At 41.9% G+C, this 22,953-nt stretch overlaps 1 protein-coding gene across 1 annotated transcript in view; it reads left to right on the forward strand.

Moving 5' to 3' along the window:
- aplp2 (amyloid beta (A4) precursor-like protein 2) overlaps positions 1 to 2,986 on the forward strand; it is a 219,187-nt gene extending 216,201 nt beyond the window's left edge. The window contains exon 18 of the mRNA XM_048615382.1: positions 2,252 to 2,986. Coding sequence (XP_048471339.1) covers positions 2,252 to 2,353 — 102 coding nt within the window. The 3' untranslated portion in view covers positions 2,354 to 2,986. The remainder of the gene's footprint in view (positions 1 to 2,251) is intronic.
- The last annotated feature ends 19,967 nt before the right edge of the window (positions 2,987 to 22,953 follow it).

Raw genomic sequence — 22,953 nt, forward strand, 5'->3', positions numbered from 1 at the left:
AATTTCTGGCTCTCAAATTCATCCTTTACAAATTTTCATCTTGTAATTGTTACAAAATTCAACAGATGGGAGGCAGTCCAACTTGATTTTATGTTACCTTACTTCAGATTGGAAGAGTCTAACCTACTCCCTGTGGGCCACATACAACACAACACATCACAGCACTTCATACTTTACGTAGAGTTCCTATAATAAATAAATAATTGCATAACATTACAAGGGAGGATCATAGACCGGGAAAAAAAGTATGAAGTGAAGTTTGTTTTCTGAATTTTTTAGTTTATGTAATTTTTATCTGAAGTCAGTTTCAAATAGAGGTAAATGGAAGTAAAGTTGCCATATTCCTACTGGACCATAGTGCTGCTGTCTCATTGGAAAGATATGACTGGAGGTTGTTATAACCTGAGAGTTACCTAGCTTCAGATGAGGGGACAGGTGAGAAAGAGCGTCCTTCATTGTAACCTCAGCTGGTGCAGAAATCGAACACACGCTGTTGGCATTACTGCATTGTTAACTAGCCATCCATCCAACTGAGTTAACTAACTTCGCAGCTAAGTAAAGTGGAAGATTGTACAAGGTGCTGCTCCTCCAATCAGAAGTCCTTTCTGTCCCTTTTTTTTGTGCTGTTGGTTCATCAGTGAACTTACCAGCAACAAATAGTGAAACTTGAAGTCTGGAACTGGGTGGTGAGACTGGAGCATGGCTCTGGAAATGTGAGGCTTTCAAGGAGACTTTTGCATTGGAGATGATGTGAAGGAGATGTGAATCATACCACATGGAGAAGGCAAAGAGAGTCTGATGGTGGAGAGCATCTACTATCTATGCTGTGAAATTGAGGGGCAATTCATTACATTTAAGTCTCTCTTGGAAAAAGGAACTAACTACTTTCGTTTCAATGTTTGCTAGTGGGTCAGTAAAGCTGGTGGATTGATAAGAGTGACAGTGTGAGAGAGGGTATTAAAGAGGGAGGGAAACTTGTGAGAAAGAGAGAGAAAGGGTTGATTAGGAAAGATGAACAGGATAAGAGTGTGAGAGAGGGAATGGGAAAGCAAGTTGAGAGGAGGAAAGTCAGCTCACTTCTGATGCCCACTTTTATGAATTCTACTGAATCCAGCTCAGAGTGTGCACCATCAGATCAACCCAAGGTTGGTGTTAGTTAAAGCTAACATGTTAGCGTTGCCCCAATCATCATCCCCTTCTCTGGTGATCATGAATTGGGGTTGATTCTTTCTGGCTTTTCTGGATGAAAAAGGCAAAAATCCGCTTTATTATTAAGCTTTGCTGTCTGGCACTTTTTAGTTGTTTATTAACTATTTAACACAAAACTTAGTGTTTTTTTTTAAGAAGTTCATGTTTACTGGTGTGGCCATCGTAATCTTTCTGAAATTTGCCCACATGGACCCCCAGGAAGAGAAAAAAATTCAAATGTGTCCACCCTCAATGCGGTGTGGTTGGACAACCCTGATTTCATTCTAGTACATCTTTCCTTTCAGTTAACTTGAAGTAAGACATGATCCATGGCTTAGTGGGTAGCTCCTCTGAGTAAAATGGTTGAATTTCACTTCTCTCAAGGCTTGAGTAAATATCACCTTGGCTAAAGTAAGGTGTAGCCCTTTCAGAAGCATGTTTACAGATGGGATATTAAACTGAGATGTTGTCCTTGCACTATTTTAAGTTCTCTGCAGTTTATTGTAGACTTCTGTTTGTCCCAAAATTACTCCAGCACCATTTTCATTTCTAGTTTATGTATACAAAGCATAACCTTATTTACCTCTAATTTAAGAAAGTCAGTCCAGTTTGGATTATTTTGGTATTGTGACCATTCAAGGGATTGAATTTCGCTGGTGCATTTTTATAGCATCACTCAATGGAACAGGTACATTTGAGAAACTACAATTGTCAAATTAGTTAATTTGATAAATTCAAGCTTTTCATTAGATGTCAAGCACCCTTGACTCCCCAGGAATAAAATATACAGAGGCACTTCTATGTTGTATAGAAAGGTATTACAATTCTTTGTGTTTGTTTGATCTACCATAATCTGCTCATTGTCAGTTATTGGCTTGTAATCTTAATCATTCTATCATCGTCCAGCATCAGTTCTTAGGATTCCCAACTTAGCATGAAAATTGGTGATGCCAGTATGTGAGAGTCTTGTTCTCACAGAATTTCAGTCTTAACTCTTCTGGTTTGTTTAAAAGTTAAAAGTGTAGTTATAGGTTCTGTATAACTAAATTCTTTGGTCTTACAGGTTGACCCCATGTTGACCCCAGAGGAGCGCCACCTGAACAAGATGCAAAATCATGGCTATGAAAACCCAACCTACAAGTATCTGGAGCAGATGCAGATCTAACACCAGATGCTAAATCGGGCCAAATGCAGCACATTCAGCCAATCTTCCAACTACTGATCTGTAACATTAGAGGTCTCCATTTCACATACACAATTCAGAGTGTAAAACACTTATTACTGTAGATTGTAAGATTCCCATTCTTTTAAATGGGCTTGAAATGTAATACAATATATATGATGTATAATCGTAAGAAAGTCTATTACCTGATGACGATGATATAGTTATTTCCTTTTTAAAATTATTGTAAATCAGTTTTATTTGTGTGTCACAAAGATCTATAAATAGAGGCTGTAGATTTCTACTTAATGGAGCACCGTATGTGAGGGGGATTTGTATTGATTTATCTCATGGAACCTGCAGGATTTTCTGCTGTAATCTACGTTTAAATGGTTAACACTGTGATAGGCAGCTGAAATCAGGAGGTGATGATTCCATTTTTCATTGTGCGTCTGTGTAATTGTAAATTCACGTCACAGTTTCTGAGGTTCTAGAAACCTGTGGCTCGTTTCCCCTGCACATTCCTTATTTGTTCTGTCAAACTATGCACATTTTTCAGTTGTATTACTGTGGTAGCTTTAACTTGCAGGGCTACTGAGTGCAAACTCATCAATAAACTTTACTTCCAGAAATGTACCTTGCCTGGTTCTATTACAGCGGGTCTGGGAACAGACCTGTGCAATTACTCGGTTGGATGGGTAAAAGTACAAAGCTGCCTTCCCAGTTGTGGAGAGGGAGCCTGGATTGGACTGGGCAAGATTCGTAGGGTGAATAAGATATCTGGTTACAGGTCAAAGACTTGTAATACAGGACGACTTGTATAAAGTCCATGTGGGGAACAGAAAAGAGCAGTGAAAGTGAGCTTTTGTAATAAATTTGACATGAGTATTCATCAATACAGAATAGCCATATATATCTGCAAATAAAAAAAGGGCCATGAGATATGTAGTAGTGCAGTTGCAGAATCCAGTCTGTGGTATAACAGCATTCTTCTTGTGTTTGAGTGGAGTCAATTTCTGCTTCAGCTGCAGTCTGGATTTACTCAGTTCTTCCAAAGTTATTCAGCAAGGAGCACAAAAGTTGGCAAATATATTGAGGAATATTTTTCCTAACGTGAACAATGGGAAGGACTCTCTGTTGAGTGCAGACCAATCACTGGTATACAGAATGAATTCAGCGTTGACTGATGATGTGTCTAGTGTTAAAGGGTGTTAACCAATTGGTTATGATGCCATTCACTTGCTGCTTGGGTGCTATTTGTTGCTTTTGAAGCTAATTTCCCGACAAAGAGGACAGCATTACACCGTGAAAACTGTTTTGTGAAATATTAAAGAGGTTTAATTATGAGGGGCTTAGAATAATGAAAGACCTATTTCCTTTACCAAAAGGGGTGATCAATAATTAAAGGGCCGTAATTTCAAGTAATTGGCAGAAGGATTAGACTGGAGTTGAGAAGAAACTCGATCCGAAAAGAGGCTCAAATACTTGGATATTCTCCTTTCAATTAATCTTTGGTATGGTATGGACAGCATTTATTGTCCTTCCTTAATTGGTCTCAGGAAGGTGCTAGTGAATCTCCGCTTTGAACAACTGTGGTTCACGTACTGCATGTACACCCAAGGTGCTGCTAAGAAGGGAGCTCCAGGATTTAGACCCAGCAACAGTTGAAGGAGTGATACTATAGCTGCAAGTCAGGATGGTGTGGGCATGGAGGGGAGCTTGCATATGGCGGTGTTCTGATGAATTTGCTGCCTTATTTTTATCGGTGATAGAGGTCACAGCTGTGGCACGCATGTCACTTTCTGCTGATCAGATCAAGTGTGAGATATTGTTGAAGTGCTACTAGATGTAGGTATAGCCTGAGAGAAAGTGCAGAAAAGATTGACCAGATAGGCTTTAGGGAAGAGGAGCTTCAATTATGTCAATTGGACAAGTTGAAACTCTATTCCTTGGAAAAGGGAAGGCTGAGAGGAGTCCTGACAGAGATGTTCAACAACATGGTATCTGGACAGAGTAGATGGGAATAAGTTATTCCCAGTGTTGGAAAGATTGAAAGCAAGACAGCACATCAATGTAAAAGCCAAAACTGAAGCATTCATAAGAATCTTCAGCAAGAAATGTCAAGATTATTCATTTCAGCCTCCTCCAGAGGTCCCCAGCATCAATTGTGTAAATCTGCAGCCAATTTGACTGACTCCATATGGTATCAAGAAACTTCTGGAGGACTGGATACAGGGGCCTGACAATATAGAATCACAAGTACTGCAGTGCAGAAGGAAGCTATTTGGCCCATCGTGCTTGCACAGGCTGTGTTATGTAGTGCCAATCTCCTGCCATTTCTTCATATCCCTACACACCATTACTATCCAGAAAGTATCCAATGCCCTCTTGAATGCCTTAATTGAACTTGCCTCTACCACATTTTCAGGCAGTGCATTCAATACCCTAACTTCTTGCTGTGTGACATCACCCTTACTTCATTTGCACATCAGGTTAGATCTATAACCCCTCGCTTTTGTTTCTTTTTCCAAGTGCTCCTGCAATCCCTCCAGAATTGTGTCCCCTATTTTATAATGTCACCAACTAAACGCATCAACTCTCACATTGATGCATTCAATCACATCTGCCATCTATCTACCCACTTTTCCAACTTGTCCATGTTCTTTTGGAGTTTCACACTGTCGTCCTCATCAGTTTCAAAGTTTAGTGTCATCTGCGAGCTTGGAAATTGTTCTATGCACAATTGGATCCAGATAATTAATATAACATGAAAAGTGAGGGTGCCAGCATTTATCCTAAGGAACTCTACTACAAACCTACATCCAGCCTGGAAAATACCCACTGACCATTATTCTCTGTTTCCTACCATTCAGACAATTTTGTACCCATGTTGCCACTATCCCTTTTATATCATGACCTACACCTTTCCTTACAAATCTGTTGTGAGGGATTGTATCAAATGCCTTGCTGGAAATTCATGTCAACCACATTAAAAGCAATACCCTCATCAACCCTTTCTGTAACGTCTTCAAAAACCACCCAACAAGTGAAATCCAGTCCTCTTCCTAATCAGCTCACCTCTTCCATGTCACCACTGATTCTATCCCAAAGGTTTCCCCACCATGAAGTCACTGTAATTGCTGGAATTAACCTTACAACCTTTTTTTTTGAACAAGGCCATAATGTTTGCAATTCTGTACTCTTCTGGCACTTTCTCAGAGTCCAGAAAAATATATTGGCTAGTTTTTCTGCAATTTCTAGCTCACATCTGACTCTGTATCTTTTTAAATCTCTTTATGCCATCTTCACAACTTACTTTCCTATTTATAGAGCTGTACAGCATAGAAACAGATCCTTCCATCCAATTAATCCACGCCAACCAGATATCCTAAATTAATCTAGTCCCACTTGCTAGCATTTGGGCCATGTCCCTGTAAATGCTTCCTGTTCATATACCTATCCAGATGCCTTTTAAATGCTGTAATTGTAAAAACCTCCGTCACCTCCTCTGGCAGGTCATTCCATACATTGTGTGAAAAGGTTGCTCCTTTTTTTCCCCTCTCACCTTAAACTTATGCGCTCTGGTTTTGGATCCCCTACCCCGGTGAAAAGACCTTGCCTACTCACCATTTTGTGTAATATTTTTGTAATCAGCAGATTCATACCTGTTATTCTGCCATTCATACCTCTGTTTCTTCATCTAAGTATAAATTATAATGAGTTGACATCTCATCAACCTGCAAAAAGATCTGTTTGCACTTTCTGCCTGCTTCCTATTAGCTAGCCAGTTGAATATAATCCTATTGCTGAAGGCCCACAGCTACTGATGGAATCATAGCTTTGAGTTGCTAGATTTGTTTTGAATCTATCCCATTTACATGGTATAAGTACCACACAACATGATGAAGGGTATACTTAAGGTGAAAACTAGTTTACATCTCCTTGAGGACTGTTCAGTGGTCACTCACACTGAAACCATCATGGACAGATGCATTTTAGATGGGATTGATAAGAACAAAGTCACGTAGGAATTTTCTCTCTCTGATTCTCCCACCACCTGCAAATCAAGTGTGGTACGTGCCCTTTAGGACATGATCAGCTCAGTCATTCAGTGTCTTTTTTGGAAGTGCCTCAGGGTCAAGAATAACTTGCTTCCACTCTGGGATGGGGGTATCTGCAGTGGTTGAATAGTCCAAACCTGGTGCTGCAGATTCTGCCACAGGTGAGGAAAGTGGTATTTGAGGCAAGTGCTGCTTGCTCTTTCCACTGTTAGCACAATTCAGCGAGTCTGAGATCTCCTGGCATGCTCTCTTCCTTACAGAGAAGGGCAATAAGGTCGAGGATTCATGTCAAGTGCCTTTCTGATGTACTACAGCACTGGAGACCTTGTGGTACCAAGAAGACACTGTTGGTGATGACTATTGAAATCTCCAATCCAGAGATCATCGCAAAGAGCTGCTGGGTGATTGCACTGGTAACGTGTAACATTCTTGACCCATAAAATTTAGAAACACTGGCCTTGTCCATTTGATGATCAAAGCAATCAATTTCCAGTGTTAATATCATTGGAAATCATAGGGTTTTTTTTTCTATTCATTTGTGGGTTGTGGGCATCACTGGCTGACCAGCATTTATTGCCTAACACTAATTGCCCTTCAGAAGGCAGTGGTGAGCTGTGTTCTTGAACCACTGCACCTGCGGTAGGTTGACCCACAATGCCATTGAAGAGGGAATTCCAGGATTTTGACCCAGCGACAGTGAAGGAACAGCGATATATTTCCAAGTCAGGATGATGAGTGGCTTGGAGGGGAACTTGAAGGTGGTGTCAGGGCCTGTAGCCTTTGCAGTATATAGTGTCTCCAACCGTTTCTTGATATCACGTGGAGTGAATCGAATTGGCTGAAGACTAGTTTGTGTAGGACCACTGGAGGAAGCCGAGATGGATCATCCTTTCGGCACTTCTTGCTGAAGATTGCTGCAGAAGTTTCAGCCTTATCTTTTGCACTGATGTACTGGGCTCATCCATCATTGAGGATACCCAGTTGGGCCTCCACCTCTAGTGAGTTTTTTAGTTGTCTACCACCATTCACCAATGGATATGGCAGGACTGCAGAGCTTAGATTTGATCCTTTGGTTGTGGGATCACTTAGCTCTGCTTATCACTTGCTGCTTATGCTGTTTGGCATGCAAGTAGTCCTGTTTGGTGGCTTCACCAGGTTGTCACCAAATATTCAGGTATGCCTGGTGCTGCTCCTGGTATGCCCTCCTGCACTCTGCATTTAACGAGAGTTGATCCCCTGGCTTGATGGTAGTTGTTGAGTGGGAAATATGCCGGGCCATGAGGTTTCAGATTTGCTGGAGTACAATTCTGTTGCTGTTGATGGCCCACAGCGCCTCATGGATGCCCAATCTTGAGTTGCTAGATCTGTGCAAAGTCTGCCCCATTTAGCACAATAGTGCCACATGACACGATGGAGGCTATTCTCAACGTGAAGGCGGGACTTTGTCTCCACAAGGACTGTGCGGTGGTCACTCTTACCGATACTGTCATGGACAAATGCAACTGCAGCTGGCAGACTGATAAGGATGAGGTCAGGTATGTTTTTCCCTCTTGTTGGTTTCCTCACCACCTGCCGATCAGTGCCAATCTAATTTCCTTTTGAAATCGGTGATCATTTCCACTTCTACCAGCCTTGTAGGCATTGAGTTCCAGACCATTCAAACCCACCGAGTAAGAAAAGTTCTTTACATCTGCATTTCATCTGACTGAAAACCTTTCATCAATGTCCCTTAATACTTATATCAGTGCCCGGAAAAAAAGTGTACATGGGAATAGATTTGCAGTTAAAACAAAAGAAAATCTTTTACTTGAAAAATAGTCAAGGAAAGGTGAAGGTGATTAAGAACTTAAAGGTAATCTTCGGGAGGCAGAGCACATAACTGTGGTACTTAATAGCTTTCATATGTCCTTGCAAAAGAGGCTGCTACCAATGAACAGCAAGTTATATAGAATGTGTAACGTGATAAACTAATCCAAAGGAATTTCACAGAAACATTAGAAAACAAAATATAATGCTCAGCTGCAAAGACATCGAGGTTTCCGGGACTGAAGGAGATTACTGAATTAAGGAGGCAAGGCAATGAGTAGATTTGAAAATAAGGATGAGAATTTTGAAATTGACGTGTTTATAACTGGAAGACCACATGATCAGCAAACATATAACAAGCACCAGCGTAAACAGCAAGCAAAGAGCTGAGATAGGGATGGAGTTGGGCATCGTCACCAAGGAGAAAATCAGCAGTTTCAATGATCATGTAAGTATGTAGTCAGGCATTGAGCTCTAGATCAACAAACTGTCTGGTTTGGTGTCAGACAGTTGATGGGGAAGGGAATGGAACCAGTAGTTATGAAGTGGATTTTTTTTTGACAGGGATCAAAGACAATGGCTTCAGTCTTCCTAATATTTAATTAGATATTTGTTGGATATATTTGACAATAAGAGTGGAAGACTCAGATAACTTGCTATTTAGGCAAAAAAGTGAAGGAGGACTTAGAGAAATTGGATTGGACAAAACTGGTGAAACTGCAAAAACAACTGAAATGGTGCAACATCAATGGTGGTACAAGGGCAGAGAAACCTGGAGATGTGGTAAGTATTGCTACCTACAAATTGAGATATCAATCTAGAGTATTTCAAACTGAATTTCTGCACACACAAAATCCTGAGGCTGCTTTCTACTTATCATACTTACATAAGGTTCTTCAACTCCTAATGTATCATAACACTCCTTTATTTACATATGTACACAGTAGATTATCAAATACAACTCTCTAGTGCCTAAGACCTCTCTTCTTCACATGCTCTGTCACTGGTGACATCATCATGATTTAAATAAATGCCTTTATAACACAATAGGATCAGGAAATGAAGCTGTTTAATTTTTCTAGATCTTGAGCATTATAAAGAGAGGCATACAATAAAAAAGCAAGGCGATTATGCTAAATCTTTATAAGTCATTAGTTAGAAACACAGTTTATGCCCTATTCTGTTGAAACACAAAACACAGGGAAGATTAACTGGTGAATGGTCAAAGGAAGCAGACATAAAAGATATGTCTGGTGGAGGTGTGAGTGGCAGAACAATGAACAGCATTTAGTATCAAAAAAAACCCAAACTCAGTGAAGGGAATCAAAATTTTGGGAGGGGAGCAGAGATTTCAAACTGAAATAGTTGAACCAATGTTGAGTCTAGAAAGCTGCAGGTTGCCTAATCGGATGAGGTGTTGTCCTTTGAATTTACTTTGAACTTCTCAGAGGACTACAGAAGGCCAAGAGATCAGTGTGAGGGTTTCATGCTGAATTAAAATTTTCTGCTCGCTGAGCAGGGGTGTTGTGCAAAGTGGTTCACCAGTGTGCTTGGTCTCAGAATTGCTGAGCAGGCTATGTAGAAAAAGTACTGTGGGAAGGTATGGGGTTGTTGAGGGTGATTAAGGAATGGACCACAAAGTCAAAGATTCTGCATGAATTCTCACTATGCCTGTCTTCTGTGGACATGTGGCACATTCTTTGTTTCAGTTGGATTCTCACCCCTGCATACTAGTTGCTGTGGAATTCTGGGCACAGAGGGGGAGATGTGTTTGGTAACCTCTCATTAGAGGTAGCATAAATGGCACAGAATGATCTAATTAAATAGAAACTGGCAGGTCAAGTGTGAGGATATGGGAAAGCCTATCATGGCCCTGAAGCAGGTAGAGTAGGGGTGAGAGAGAAATGGAACGGATACACTTGAGGACTCTGTCAACCACAACGAAATTCCTCAGTTGGGAAAAAAGGAGATTTCAGAGAAATTGGGAGAATGGAATAGAGACCTTGCGGGAAGGAGGTGTGAGGAAATGTAGATAGCTGTGAGAGGAAATGGGCTTTGCATGAAAATTTGTTGATAGCCTATCACCAGAAATGAAGACAGAGAAGTCAGGGAAGGGAAGAGTTGAAAATGGATGATGTGAAGATGAGAAGGATTGAAATTGGAATCAAAATGGACAACATTTTCTTGTTCAGGGTGAGAGCAGAAAATGGCACTTACATAGTCATCAGCGTGCCAGACAAATAGATGAGTTGGTACCTGCAGAAGAGTAAAACAAAGAATGTACCACATTACTGACAAACAGATAGGCATAGCCATATGGATACCTTTTGCGTGGATGCAGTGGATAGGTTTAAAAAAGAAAGTTGTCCAGTGAGAGAACATGTTCAGCCAGGTGAGGGTGGTGGTGCTGGTGAATGGGGACTGGTTGGTCCTCATTGGAGGCAATAGCAAAGAGCTCAGAGATCACCCCGGTTGGGAGATGGATGTATACAGAAATTGGAAGTCTGTCATAGTGAGGAGCCAGGAAACTGGAAATGATGTAGGGCTTTGGAGGTATCATGGTGTAGGTGAGAGACTGCACATGGGGAAGAATAGAGTTGAAATGGAAAGAGATCAATCCATCGGATTGGAGTAATGCACCTCCCAGGGCCACCCTGTTAATGGGTATTGGGAAGGAGGGCTCCTGGGTTTGGGAATTGTGGACATGGATTACCAGAGATATGAGGTCAGTGACAGACTTGGATATAATAGTCTGAGATTCAGTGGTGGGGCAATGCTCCATAGAAGGTAGGACAAAGTGTCAGAGAGTGTTCAGCCTTTGCTTGGCATATGTCAAACAGCAACAATATCTCTTTCCCCTGATTCCTTGTCAGTAAGTTATATGATGATGTTAGGGTTAGGCGTGAGAGAACTGCTGAGAGTGGAACTTAGCATTAGATTTGCAGATCTCGATATAAAGTTTATTCATTTGAGCTAGCCAGCTTTGCAAAAAACAATTACTGTAGTTTAGAATGTTCTAGCGGTTTTAAAAAGTGATAATTAAATTAGTCATGCAAGTGGAAGTGTGCTGGTTTGGACAGAAAAGAGAAATCTTGCAGGGAGGTGTATATAGGCTGGACACTCAGGATGAATGTGAGCAAGAACCCCAGGGACCAACATTGAATGAGAACCCTCAGTAAGGGACTTAGTGACAGAACTAGCTAGTCTCAGACTGATCAACTTGACTAGACATAGGTAATATTCCATGCAGATTGTGAGGTTTGCATATTCTTTGTAAATGGTTCATTATGTGGGTGGCATGGTAGCTCAGTAGTTAGCACTGCTGCCTCTCAGCACCAGGGACCTGGGTTCAATCCCAGCCTCGGGTGACTGTCTGTACGGAGTTTGCATGTTCTCCCTGTGTCGGCGTGGGTTTCCTCTGTGTGCTCTGGTTTCCTCCCACAGTCCAAAGATGTGCAGGTTATTTGGATTGGTCATGCTAAATTGCCCGTAGTGTCCTGGGGTGAGTAAGTTAGGTTGATTAGCCATGGGAAATGTAGGGTTACAGGGATAGTTTAGGAGGGTGAGTCTGGGTGGGACGCTGTTTGGAGAGTTGGTGTGGACTTGTTGGGCCAAATGGCCTGTTTCCCACTGTAGGGATTCTATGAATAAAATATATTGTACTCACTATTTATGTCTGTAATATTTTTACTGCTATTACGTCTTGGGTCTGATTATCCAGGGTTGAACAACAGAATAGAGTACAGCAAGGTCAGAGGGAGGCAGGTTAGAGCGAGTGAGGAGATCAGAGAAATTGAGATAGCCAGTATCACGTAGGCAGTTCTCAATGATCTATACAGGCAAGAGGAAGGGGTCTAAAAGGTGTGAGAAGGGGGTAAAAGTGGTCAGCTGTGCAAGGGGTGAACTCCTGTCTATAGCAGATGGTGAAGGTTACAGAAGGACAGTTCAGTGTTATGTGAAAATGTTGCCATTGAGTTAAGGACAGATTGTTCTGTATCAGAAAGGCGAAAATTGGAGGATGGTGAACATATGGCAAGAAGATTAGTTAGAAAATAGACTCAGAGGGAAGTGGATGAATATAAGAACAGCTGTAGCCTAATTGCCTCCTTCAGCCTGATTTGACCTTTATTTCGATCATATTTTGATTAGACTTGAATGGAGGAGGGTTGATCAGTAAGTTTGTGGATACAACAAAACTTGATGGGTGGTAAATAGTAAAGAGGATAGCCTTAAATTACGAGGACATAGATGGGCTGGTCAGATGGTCTGCACCTCCATTCAATAAGATCATTGCTGATTCTCTGTATCAACATCAAGCTCTTGTTCTTTCTTGATGCTCTTATTGTCTAAAAATCTATTTCCTTCTTAAATATGTTCAGTAACTTGGCCTCCACTGCCTTACCTGAGTGAGAATTGCACAAATGCTCCACCCTCTGAGTGAAGAAATTTCTCCTCATCTCAATCCTAAACGGTCCATCCTGTATCCTGAGACCATGACTGTACCCTGCAAAACCCACGCCCTCCTCTACCCCCAAGAAGAATATCCTGCCTGCTCCAGTCTGTGCAGCCTGGTCAAAATTTTGACGAGATCTCCTCTTGTTGTTCTAAATTCCAGTGAATACAGGCCCAATCAACCCAATCTCTCTTCATACGACAAACCTGCCATCTCTGGAATCCGAGACAACAAGGTGCAGGGCTGGATGAACACAGCAGGCCAAGCAGCATCATAGGAGCAGAGAGGCTGACGTTTCGGGCCTAGACCCTTCATCAGAAATAAATAGGGAGAGAGTGGGAGGCGGATAGAAGATGGATAGAGGAGAGGATAGGTGGAGGCGGAGGCGACGGAAAAACTGCTCTACGTCCAAGCGTGAGCGGTATTCGTTGATCTGTGGGTGGAGGGGGACAAAGGTGAGTACCTGGTTTGCTTCAGGACATGGTCAAGCAGTTTCAGGGCCGAAGAGATTACGAGAGAGTTGTCAGGGCCGAAGAAAATCCCTTGGCTGCATTCCTTAGGTAGGGAGACCCAAAATTGTGCAATCAACTATTGCGTTGAACAATGAGCCATGATTGTGATGAATGGTGGAGCAGGCTTAAAGGGCCGAATGGCCTCCTCCTGCTCCTATCTTCTATGTTTCTATATCCTCAGAACATTAGCTAAAGGTTTTACCACTACACCACTGCCATCCCTTTAAATGTGACAGTTTATAACTTTACCTGTAGCTAAAGTCTAATTACTGGGAATAAATAGTAACTTTTGTTATGTACTGAAACCTTGTCCATACTTTCTGTCAACCTGGATCTGAAGATTAGGTAAACTGGGAAATTTTATGTACTTATTCTAAAATCTTCAAGTTTGTGACAACTCTGTGAATAGTGGGGCTTGATTTCCAGCACACTGTCCCACTGAATCATGATTTCCAGTGAATCGTGAGAAGGTTTGGGGAAACACGTTTAGGGTATTGCCTTTGAAACAGAGGCAACGAAGACTTGGGTTTGGTATTGGTAGATAACACAAATGAATCAAAACCAGGTTCTGTGCTGTAATTAAGACATGGAACTGGAAATGGCAAAGGATTTCCTGCTGAATGCCCTCTGAATTTCTTACCCCTTACCCTAAAACTATGCCGTTTCATGCTTGACCCCTCAACCAAAGGGAACTGCTGCTCTCTAAGCACCCTGTCCGTACCCTTCATAACCTTATACACCTCAATCATGTCTACCTTCAGTCTTCTCTGTCCCAAAGAAAACAATCCAAACCTATTTAGTCGCTCCTTGTAACTAAACTTCTTCATCCCAGGTAACAACCCGGTGAACCTCCTCTGTACCCCCCTCTAGTGCTATCACATCCTTCCTATAGTGAGGTGACTAGAACTGCACACAAGTACTCCAGTAGTGGCCTGACCAACTCCGACATTACTTCATTAATCTTATACTCTATGCCACGACTGATGAAAGTAGGAGTTCCATATGCCGCCTTAACTATCCTATTCATGTGCTCTAACGACTTTTCAGGAATCTGTGAATAATATATGTTGGTGTGTTCACCGAGCTGGGAGGTTTGATAGCAGACGTTTTGTCCCTTTACTAGGTGACATCCTCAGTGTTGTGGAGCCTCCCATGAAGTGCTGTTGTCTTGTGCCGCTTCTAATTTATATGGTCCAGTTTTTGCTGCTTCAGGTAGGTGCCGGTTCCGGTTCCGGTTGTGTGCTGTAATTGTCAGTATATCGGGTCTAGGTCGTAGATCATAGAATCCCTACAGTGTGGAAACAGACCCTTTGGCCCAACAAGTCCACACCAACTCTCAGAGCATCCCACCCAGACCCATTCCCCTGTAACCCACCTAATCTACTCATCCTTGAACACTATGGGCAATTTAGCATGGCCAATCCACCTAGCCTGCACGTCTTTGGACTGTGGGAGAAAACCGGAGCACCCGGAGGAAACCCACACAGACACGGAGTGAACGTGCAAACGCCACACAGACAGTCACCCAAGGGTGAAATCGAACCCAGGTCCCTGGTGCTGTGAGGCAGCAGTGCTAACCACTGAGCCACCGTGCTAATTCAATGTGTTCATTGATGGAGTCTGCGAATGAATGCCAAGCCTCCAAGAATTCCCTGATTGTCCTTTGTTTGGCTTGTCCTATGACAGTAGTGTTGTCCCAGTTGAAAGTCTGTGAATAATTTCCCCAAGATCCCTCTGTTCCTCTAAACTAGCCAGTGTCCCATTAAATACTCCATCAGCATGTTTCTTCTTCCAAAGTGCATCACCTCACACTTATCAGGGTTAAGTACCATCTGCCACTGTTCTGCCCATCTGAGCAACCCATCTATATCTTCCTGTAATGTGCAACCATTTTCTTCACTATTAACTACTCTACCAATCCTGGTGCCATCTGCAAATTTGCTTAACATTCCCCCCGCATTTTCATCTAGCTCATTTATCTATATAGCAAATAAAAAGGGTCCCAGTGCTGATCCTTGTGGTACACTGCTGGACACCGGCCTCAAGTCACTCAAACAGCCTTCTATCACTACTCTTCGTGTCCTATTACCAAGCCAGTTTCTGTTCCATCTCACCAAGTTTCCCTCAATTCCACGTGCTTTAACCTTCTTAATCAGTCTCCAGTCTCCAACATGGGATCTTGTCAAAAGCTTTGCTAAAATCCATATAAACTACATCAACTGAACTTCCCTTATCCACACACTTGATCATATTTTCAAAAACTTCTAACAACTTTGTTAGTCATGACTTCCCTCTGACAAAGCCATGCAGACTATCCCTATTTAACACGTCTTTCCAAGTAGGTATTAATTCGCACATTCAGAATTTTCTCTAATAGTTTCCCTACCACTGACTTGAGACTCACTGGTCTGTAATTTCCTGGTTCATCTCTACCACCCCTCTTAAAAAGTGGAACCACATTAGTTGTCCTCCAGTCCTCTGACACTTCCCACGTGGCCAAAGCCCCTGCAATTTCCTGCCTCACCTCCCACAGCAGCCTGCAATTCATCCAGGCCAGGGAATTATTTGTTTTTAAGCCCATCAGAGCCCCCAGTACCTCCCCATTTCCAATATCAAACTGTGCAAGCTCCTCACAGTCTTTTTTCCTGAATTCTGTACCTACGTTCTCCATTTCCAGAATGAAGACCAAAGAGGTATATTCCAGATGCTATTTCATCACATAGAATGTAATTGTGACATCATACACAAATACCATCCTGCATATGTGCATTAAAGCATTTGCACCTTTGATACGGGGTTCAGCATCCAACGAGAGAATGGGGCCAGGCGGGTAGGAGGAAACAGCAGCAAGTGGAAATGAGGAAAAGGAGGGAATCAGGGTGGAGGAAATGAATGGGGGGAGAAGGGAACTGGAATGAGGAGGAGTGAGGATGGACGAGACAGCGAGAAGCGGGTAAAACTGCCCTCACACCTCTCCCCCAGATCTCAGACGACATCACTCAAAACTGTTTAAATGCGCGTGCGTAATTTAAAGCAATTCATACTGCACATGTACTGGTGTCAGCAAACGCAACCAATTTCAAGAACAAAGTGTAATACAGCACAGGAACAGGCCCTTCAGCCCTCTAAGCCTGTGCTGATACAGTTTGCCCTTCCATACTAAAACTGTCTTCACTTACAGGATCCGTATCCCTCTATTCCCTTCCTATTCATGTATTCATCCAGGTGCTTCTTGAATGCTGCTATTGTGTCAGCTTCCACCTCCTCCTCCGGCAACGCATTCCAGGCACTCACTGCCCTTTGATGTGAAAACTTGCTTCGCACATCTCTTTTAATCTTTCCCCCTCACACACTGAACCTGTGTCCCCTTGTAATCGACCCCTCCACGCTGGGAAAAAGCCCCATACTTCCCACTCTATTCATGCCTTTCACAATTTTTTAAACCCCTATCAATCGCCCCTCAACCTCCTGCATTCTCATGAAAACAAACCCAGTCTAGCCAATCTTTCTTCATAGCTAAAATCCCCCATACCAGGCAACATCCTGGTAAACCTTTTCTGTACCCTCTCCAAAGCATCCACATCCTTCTGGTAGTGTGGTGACCAGAACTGTACACAGTATTCCAAGTATGGCCTAACTAAAGTTCTATAAAGCAGCAGCATAATTTGTCTATTCTTATACTCAATGTCCCTTCCAATGAAGGCAAGCATTCCATAGGCCTTTTTTATTACCTTATTTACCTGCACTGCCACCTTCGGTGATCTGTGGACTTGCACACCCAGATTTCTCTGCAATACTTCTAAGGGTTCTGCCATTCACTTCATAACATCCCCCTGTACTTGACTTTCCAAAATGCATCACCTCACATTTGTCCGGATTAAATTATATCTGCCAATTTTCTGCCCATGTCTCCAACTGATCTATATCCTGTTGTATCCTCTGACAATCTTCCTCACTATCGACAACTCCACCAATTTTTGTATCATCTGCAAACATATTAATTAGACCAGCTACGTTTTCCACTAAATCATTTATGTAGATCATGAACAGCAGAGGTCCCAGCACCAATCCCTGTAGAACACCACTGATCACAGCCCTCCATTCTGAAAAGCATCCTTCCACCGCTACCCTCTGCCTCCTATGGCTAAGCCAGTTCTGTATCCATCTTGCCAGTTCACCCCTGATATCAAGCAAGTTGATTAACTTGGCAGCTAAAGGGGAGGTAGCATTGCCTAAAGGACCAGAAGGGCAGAAATAATTGAGGAGCAAAGTACAACACTTGAGTTTAGAGAAACTAGAGAGGAGGATGATTTCTCTTGGTCCTGAAATGTTGGACTCAAGTGGTATTCAGTTATGGTTAAAGCAGCTCGAGAATGAATGAGAGCATGAAAATACTGAAAATGGAATTCCAAAGGGCAGAGAAAAATAAGGAAAGGGAGGTGGCTATGGAAATGAAAGGCAGAAAATGGAGATGAAACAACTAAAATTGGAAGCACAAGAGAAAGATAAAGCGAGGGAACGTGAATATCCGTTTAAAATGATGCAGTTGAAGCAGGATACGTCAGGTACAGATGCAGGCCCTGGTGGGAGAGTCTGAGTCAGTTTCGGTTCCAGTACAGAAATGTTTAAGTTTGCATAGGTTTTACCAAAGTTTGAGGTAAAGGATGGGGCAGCATTCTTCGTGCCATTTCAGAAAATGGCTGGGCAAAAAAATTGGGCTAAGGAGGATTGGAACTTGCCCATGAAGAGTAAGTTTATAATGTAAAGCACAGGAAAGGTATATTTTATTGTCTAAGGAGATTTTTTGGGATTATTCCACTCTAAAGAAGACTATATTGGCTGCATACAATTCAGTGCCTGAGATGCATAGGCAACATTTCCAGAATTTAAGGAAACAGCTTGAAGAAACCTATATTTAATTCAAGATGTTTAAATAAGGTAATTTTGACAGGTAGATAACATATGAAGCTCTTAGAGAGATTACTCTCTTAGAACAATTTAAAAATTCACTACTGTCCATAGTAAAAACCCAATTTGACGACCAATGGATTGCAATTGCTTGACAGGCAGCAATAATGACATGAGGTGAGAATGGCTGCAGTTGACATCAAGATGATATTTGGCCAGGTGTGGCATTAAGGAGACCTAGCAACACCAGAGTCAATGAGAATTGGGGGAAATCATCTGCTGGTTGGTGTCCACAAATATCCACTCCATCCACCACCAATGACCAGAAGCAGCACTGTGTGCCATCTACAAGATGCACTGCAGAAATTCATCAAAGATTTTTAGACAGCATCTTCCAAACTCACGACAACTTCCATTTAGGACAAGGGCAGCAGTTATATAAGAAGACCACCACCTGCATATTCCCTCCCAGGCCATTCACCATCCTGACTTGGAAATATGTCACTGCTCCATCAGTGTCAGTGGGTCAAATCCTGACATTCCTTCCCTAATGGCATTGTAGGTCCACCTACAGCAATTGTGATTGTGTAAACTTCAGAACCTTAATAATTAGGTACATAATTCTTTAAAGTTTGCACCACATAGAGATAGGATGGTTGAGAAGATGTTTAGCACGCTCGCCCTCATTGCTCAGACCTTTGCGTATAGGAGTTGGGACATTATGCGGAGGTTGTACAGGACATTGGTGAGGCCTCTTCTAGAGTATTGTGTCCAGTTCTGGTCGCCCTATTATAGTAAGGATATTGTTAAGCTGGAGAGGGTTCAGAAGAGATTTACCAGGATGTTGCTGGGAACGGAAGATTTGAGTTATGGGGAGGGCCTGGATAGATTGGGACATTTTTCACTAGAGAATAGGAGGTTGAGGGTTGACCTTATAGAAGTTTGTAAAATCATGAGGCATATAGATAACATGAATGGCAGGTCTCTTTTTCCTAGGGTCAGGGATTTCAAGAACAGGGACGCAGACTTTTAAGGTGAGAAGAAAAACATTTAAAAAAGACATGAGGGATTTTTTTTTACACAGAGAGTGGTTTGAGTGTGTGGAATGAACTTCCAGAGAAAGTGGTTGATGCAGGTACAGTTACAATGTTTAAAATATATTTGGATAAGTACATGAATAAGAAATGTTTGGAGGGATATGGACCAAGCACAGGCAGGTGGGCCTAGTTTAGTTTGGGATTATGGTCTGCAATGGACTGGTCGGACCGAAGGGTCTCGTAGATTGAAAGAATCAGCAATAACTCTGTTTGGAATAAACTGTTAAGGGACAAGGACAAATTGTTATACAGGAAATGAAAGCAACTAGCCATGTCTGGGAGAAGAAGTTGAAACTACATGAACAAAACTGTTTTAGCAACTGATGGATAAATTCCTGTCTTGTGTCACAAGGACAAATGATTGCCCTGCAGAAGAATTTAAGGAGTTAATTGCAGGAAATTGATTCCAAATGTAACAAGGTAAAGGGAAGGTATTTCTGATAAGAAGACAAGCTGTAGACTTGATGTTTCAGAGTAGTAGTCAATACTGTGAATGAGAGAATCTAAAGGATCACTAATCATGTCATACCCTGAACTTGAAGGAAAGAAAATTAACTCCAGGACTCTTCAGCAGCAGAACTTCAAAGAACAACACTGCACAAAGATTGAGCCCTGGACATCCAGAGACAGACACTATTGGTTGGAATCATAGCTAAATTCCACCATTAATCGGGTAATAGCCAAGTTGGGATGTGAGAGTTAAATTGCTTACTTGAGAGGTCTTACTTTGGTTGCTACCTGCAATAAAGTTTCAATAATTGTCTCAGTATTTGATTGTGTGCGATATTTCTTAATAAGTAGCCGAATTAAAGGTAGCTTGTGGTCATTTACCCACAACAACATGGACTCCAGCAGTTCAAGAAGGCAGCTTAGCAGCATCTTCTCAAGGGCAGGAGGGAGGGGCAATAAATGCTGACATAGCCAGTGATGCCCATGTCCCACAAGTGAATAAAAAAAATGCTGACAATTATCACCGTCATAAATTTAAAAGGGCTAGACAATGGGAAAGTAAAAGGAGGCAAATTACCAATGTGCGGAATGGACAGCTGGGAATGCCCCAAGGTCTCCTCTTTAGATCAGAAAGGAAAATACTGAGTGTGTAGTGAGAATTGGAAGCTGAGGCATATTTATTATATCAAAGTGGGACACATTCATTCAGAATGCGGGATGTTAAGAGGGAAACTTGTGGGACTTATTGGAGTTTATCAAAATTAGTCAAAAAATGAACCTTAAGAAAAAAGTCATGGAACACACTGAAGCTTTAACTATAATGTATTGAGTGGATTTAGATGCTATTGTGAGCATAGAAGAAGCACATAGAGTAGATGAGAGGAATGAAGTGTTTTTATTTAAAAGGAGATAACTCCTTTTTCTTAAAAGGAAGCATCTAAACCCAGAACTATTCAGATACATGGGATATTCAGACTCACTTGCTGGAGAAGGACGTAGTTTCCCTCAAATAAGTTCAGTAAAGGCCAAGATGTTGGTAAATGGCATAGGAAGAGAATATATTCCAATTCCATTGTACAAAGTCCAATAGGAGTATGACTTGGTGTCTAGACGAGTGGTAGTTGAGTAGTTAAAAATTACCTGTGGATGGAGTTGATTTATTTCAAGGGAATGATCTGACAGGAGTGAAAGTCAAAGTTTTGCCTATAATCACAGAAAGTTCATTTGAGGCTAAAGAGACATAACAGATGTAGGAACAAGTGTTTAATGGCACTATTTTCCTCTGGTCTTGTGACCTGATGAACTGCAGTTGAGGGGCTGTGTGGAAATGAAGCTGATTGGTGTTTAGCAATGACAATGATCTTCTGCCTGCCAGAAATCAATGTTTATTTTTTCCCTTATTCATTCATGGGATGAGGGCATCGCTTTTAGACAGTATTTATTGCCTATCCCTAATTGCCCAGAGGGCAGTTAAGAGTCAACCACATTGGAGTCACATGTAGGCCAGACCAGGTAAGGATGGCAGGTTCCTTCCCGAAAGGACATTAGTAAACTAGATGGGTTTTTCCCCGACAATCAGCAACGGATTCATGGTTATCACCAGATTCATAATTCCAGACTTTTTTTTTCCGTGGTGGGATTCGAATCCAGAATGTTATTTTGGTCTCTGGATTAACAGTCCAGCAATAATACTACTAAGTTCAATAAACGTGATTTATTATCAGTTAGCTGACCAGGCTGTGAGCATAGAGAACAACAACAAACAAAGAACAGGCCCTCTAAACCTGTGCTGACACATTTTGCCCTTCCATACTAAAACTATCTTCACTTACAGGATCCGTATCCCTCTATTCCCTTCCTATTCATGTTTTCATCCAGCTGCTTCTTCAGTGCTGTAGTTGTGTTTTTTTCATTATCTCCTCTGGCAATGCATTCCAGGCACTCACCACCCTTTGTGCGAAAAACTTTTCTTGCACATCTCTTTTAAACTTTACCCTTGCACACTGAACCTGTTTCCCCTTGTAATCGACCCCTCCACCGTGGGAAAGAGCCCTATACTTCTCACTCCATTCATGCCTTTCACAATTTTATAAACCCCTATCAAATTGCCCCTCAACCTCCTGCATTCCTGTGAAAACAAACCCAGTCTAGCCAACCTTTCTTTGTAGCTAAAGTCTCCCATACCAGGCAACATCCTGATATACCTTTTTCTGTACCCTCTCCAAAGCATCCACATTCTTCTGGTAGCATTGTGACCAAAATTGTATGCAATATTCCAAGTGTGGCCTAACTAAAGTTCTATAAAGCTGCAGCATATCTTGTCTTTCCTTATAGTCAATGCCCCTTCCAATGAAGATAAGCATGCCATAGGCCTTTTTTACTATCTTAGCTACCTGCATTGCCACCTTCAATGATCTGTGGACCGGCATACCCAGATCCCTCTGCATATCAATACTCCTAAGGGTTCTGCCATTCACTTCATAACATCCACCTGTACTTGACCTTCCAAAATGGATTACCTCACATTTGTCCAGATTAAACTCCATCTGCCATTTTTCTGCCCATGCCTCCAACTGATCTATATCCTGCTGTATCCTTTGACAATCCTCCTCACTATCCACAACTCCACCAATCTTTGTATCATCTGCAAATTTACTAATTAGACCAGTTACTCTTTGCTCCAAATCATTTATGTAGATCACAAATAGCAAAGGTGCCAGACTGATCCCTGTGGAACTCCACTAATCACCGCCCTCCATTCTGAAAAGCATTCCTCCACCATTACCCTCTGTCTCCTTATAACAAGACAGTTCTGTATCCATCTTGCCAGCTCACCCCAATACCATGTGACTTCACCTTTTGTATCAGTCTGCCATGAGGGACTTTGTCAAAACCTTTACTGAAGTCCACGTAGAGAACTTCAAACGCTTTTCCCTCATCAATCATCTTTGTCATCTCCTCAAAAAACTCAATCACGTTAGTGAGGCACAACCTCTGCCATACAAAATCATGTTGTCTATTGCTAATAAGTCCATTTGCTTCCAAATGCATATAAACTTTGTCCCTGAGAATCTTTTCCAATAATTTCCTTAACACCGACGTGAGATTCACAGGCCTGTAATTTCCAGCTTTATCCCTGTTACCCTTCTTAAACAATGGGTCAACATTGTCCATTCTCCAGGCCTCTGGAACCTCACCTGTGGCCAAAGTGGATACAAAGTTATCAGCCAATGCTCCAGCGATTTGTTCTCTTGCCTCCCTCAACATTCTGGGATAGATCTCATCAGGACCCGAGGACTTATCTATCTTAATAATT

The sequence above is a fragment of the Rhincodon typus genome, chromosome 32 (assembly GCF_021869965.1).
Source record: "Rhincodon typus isolate 14 chromosome 32, sRhiTyp1.1, whole genome shotgun sequence".
In the NCBI taxonomy this organism is placed as follows: domain Eukaryota; kingdom Metazoa; phylum Chordata; class Chondrichthyes; order Orectolobiformes; family Rhincodontidae; genus Rhincodon; species Rhincodon typus.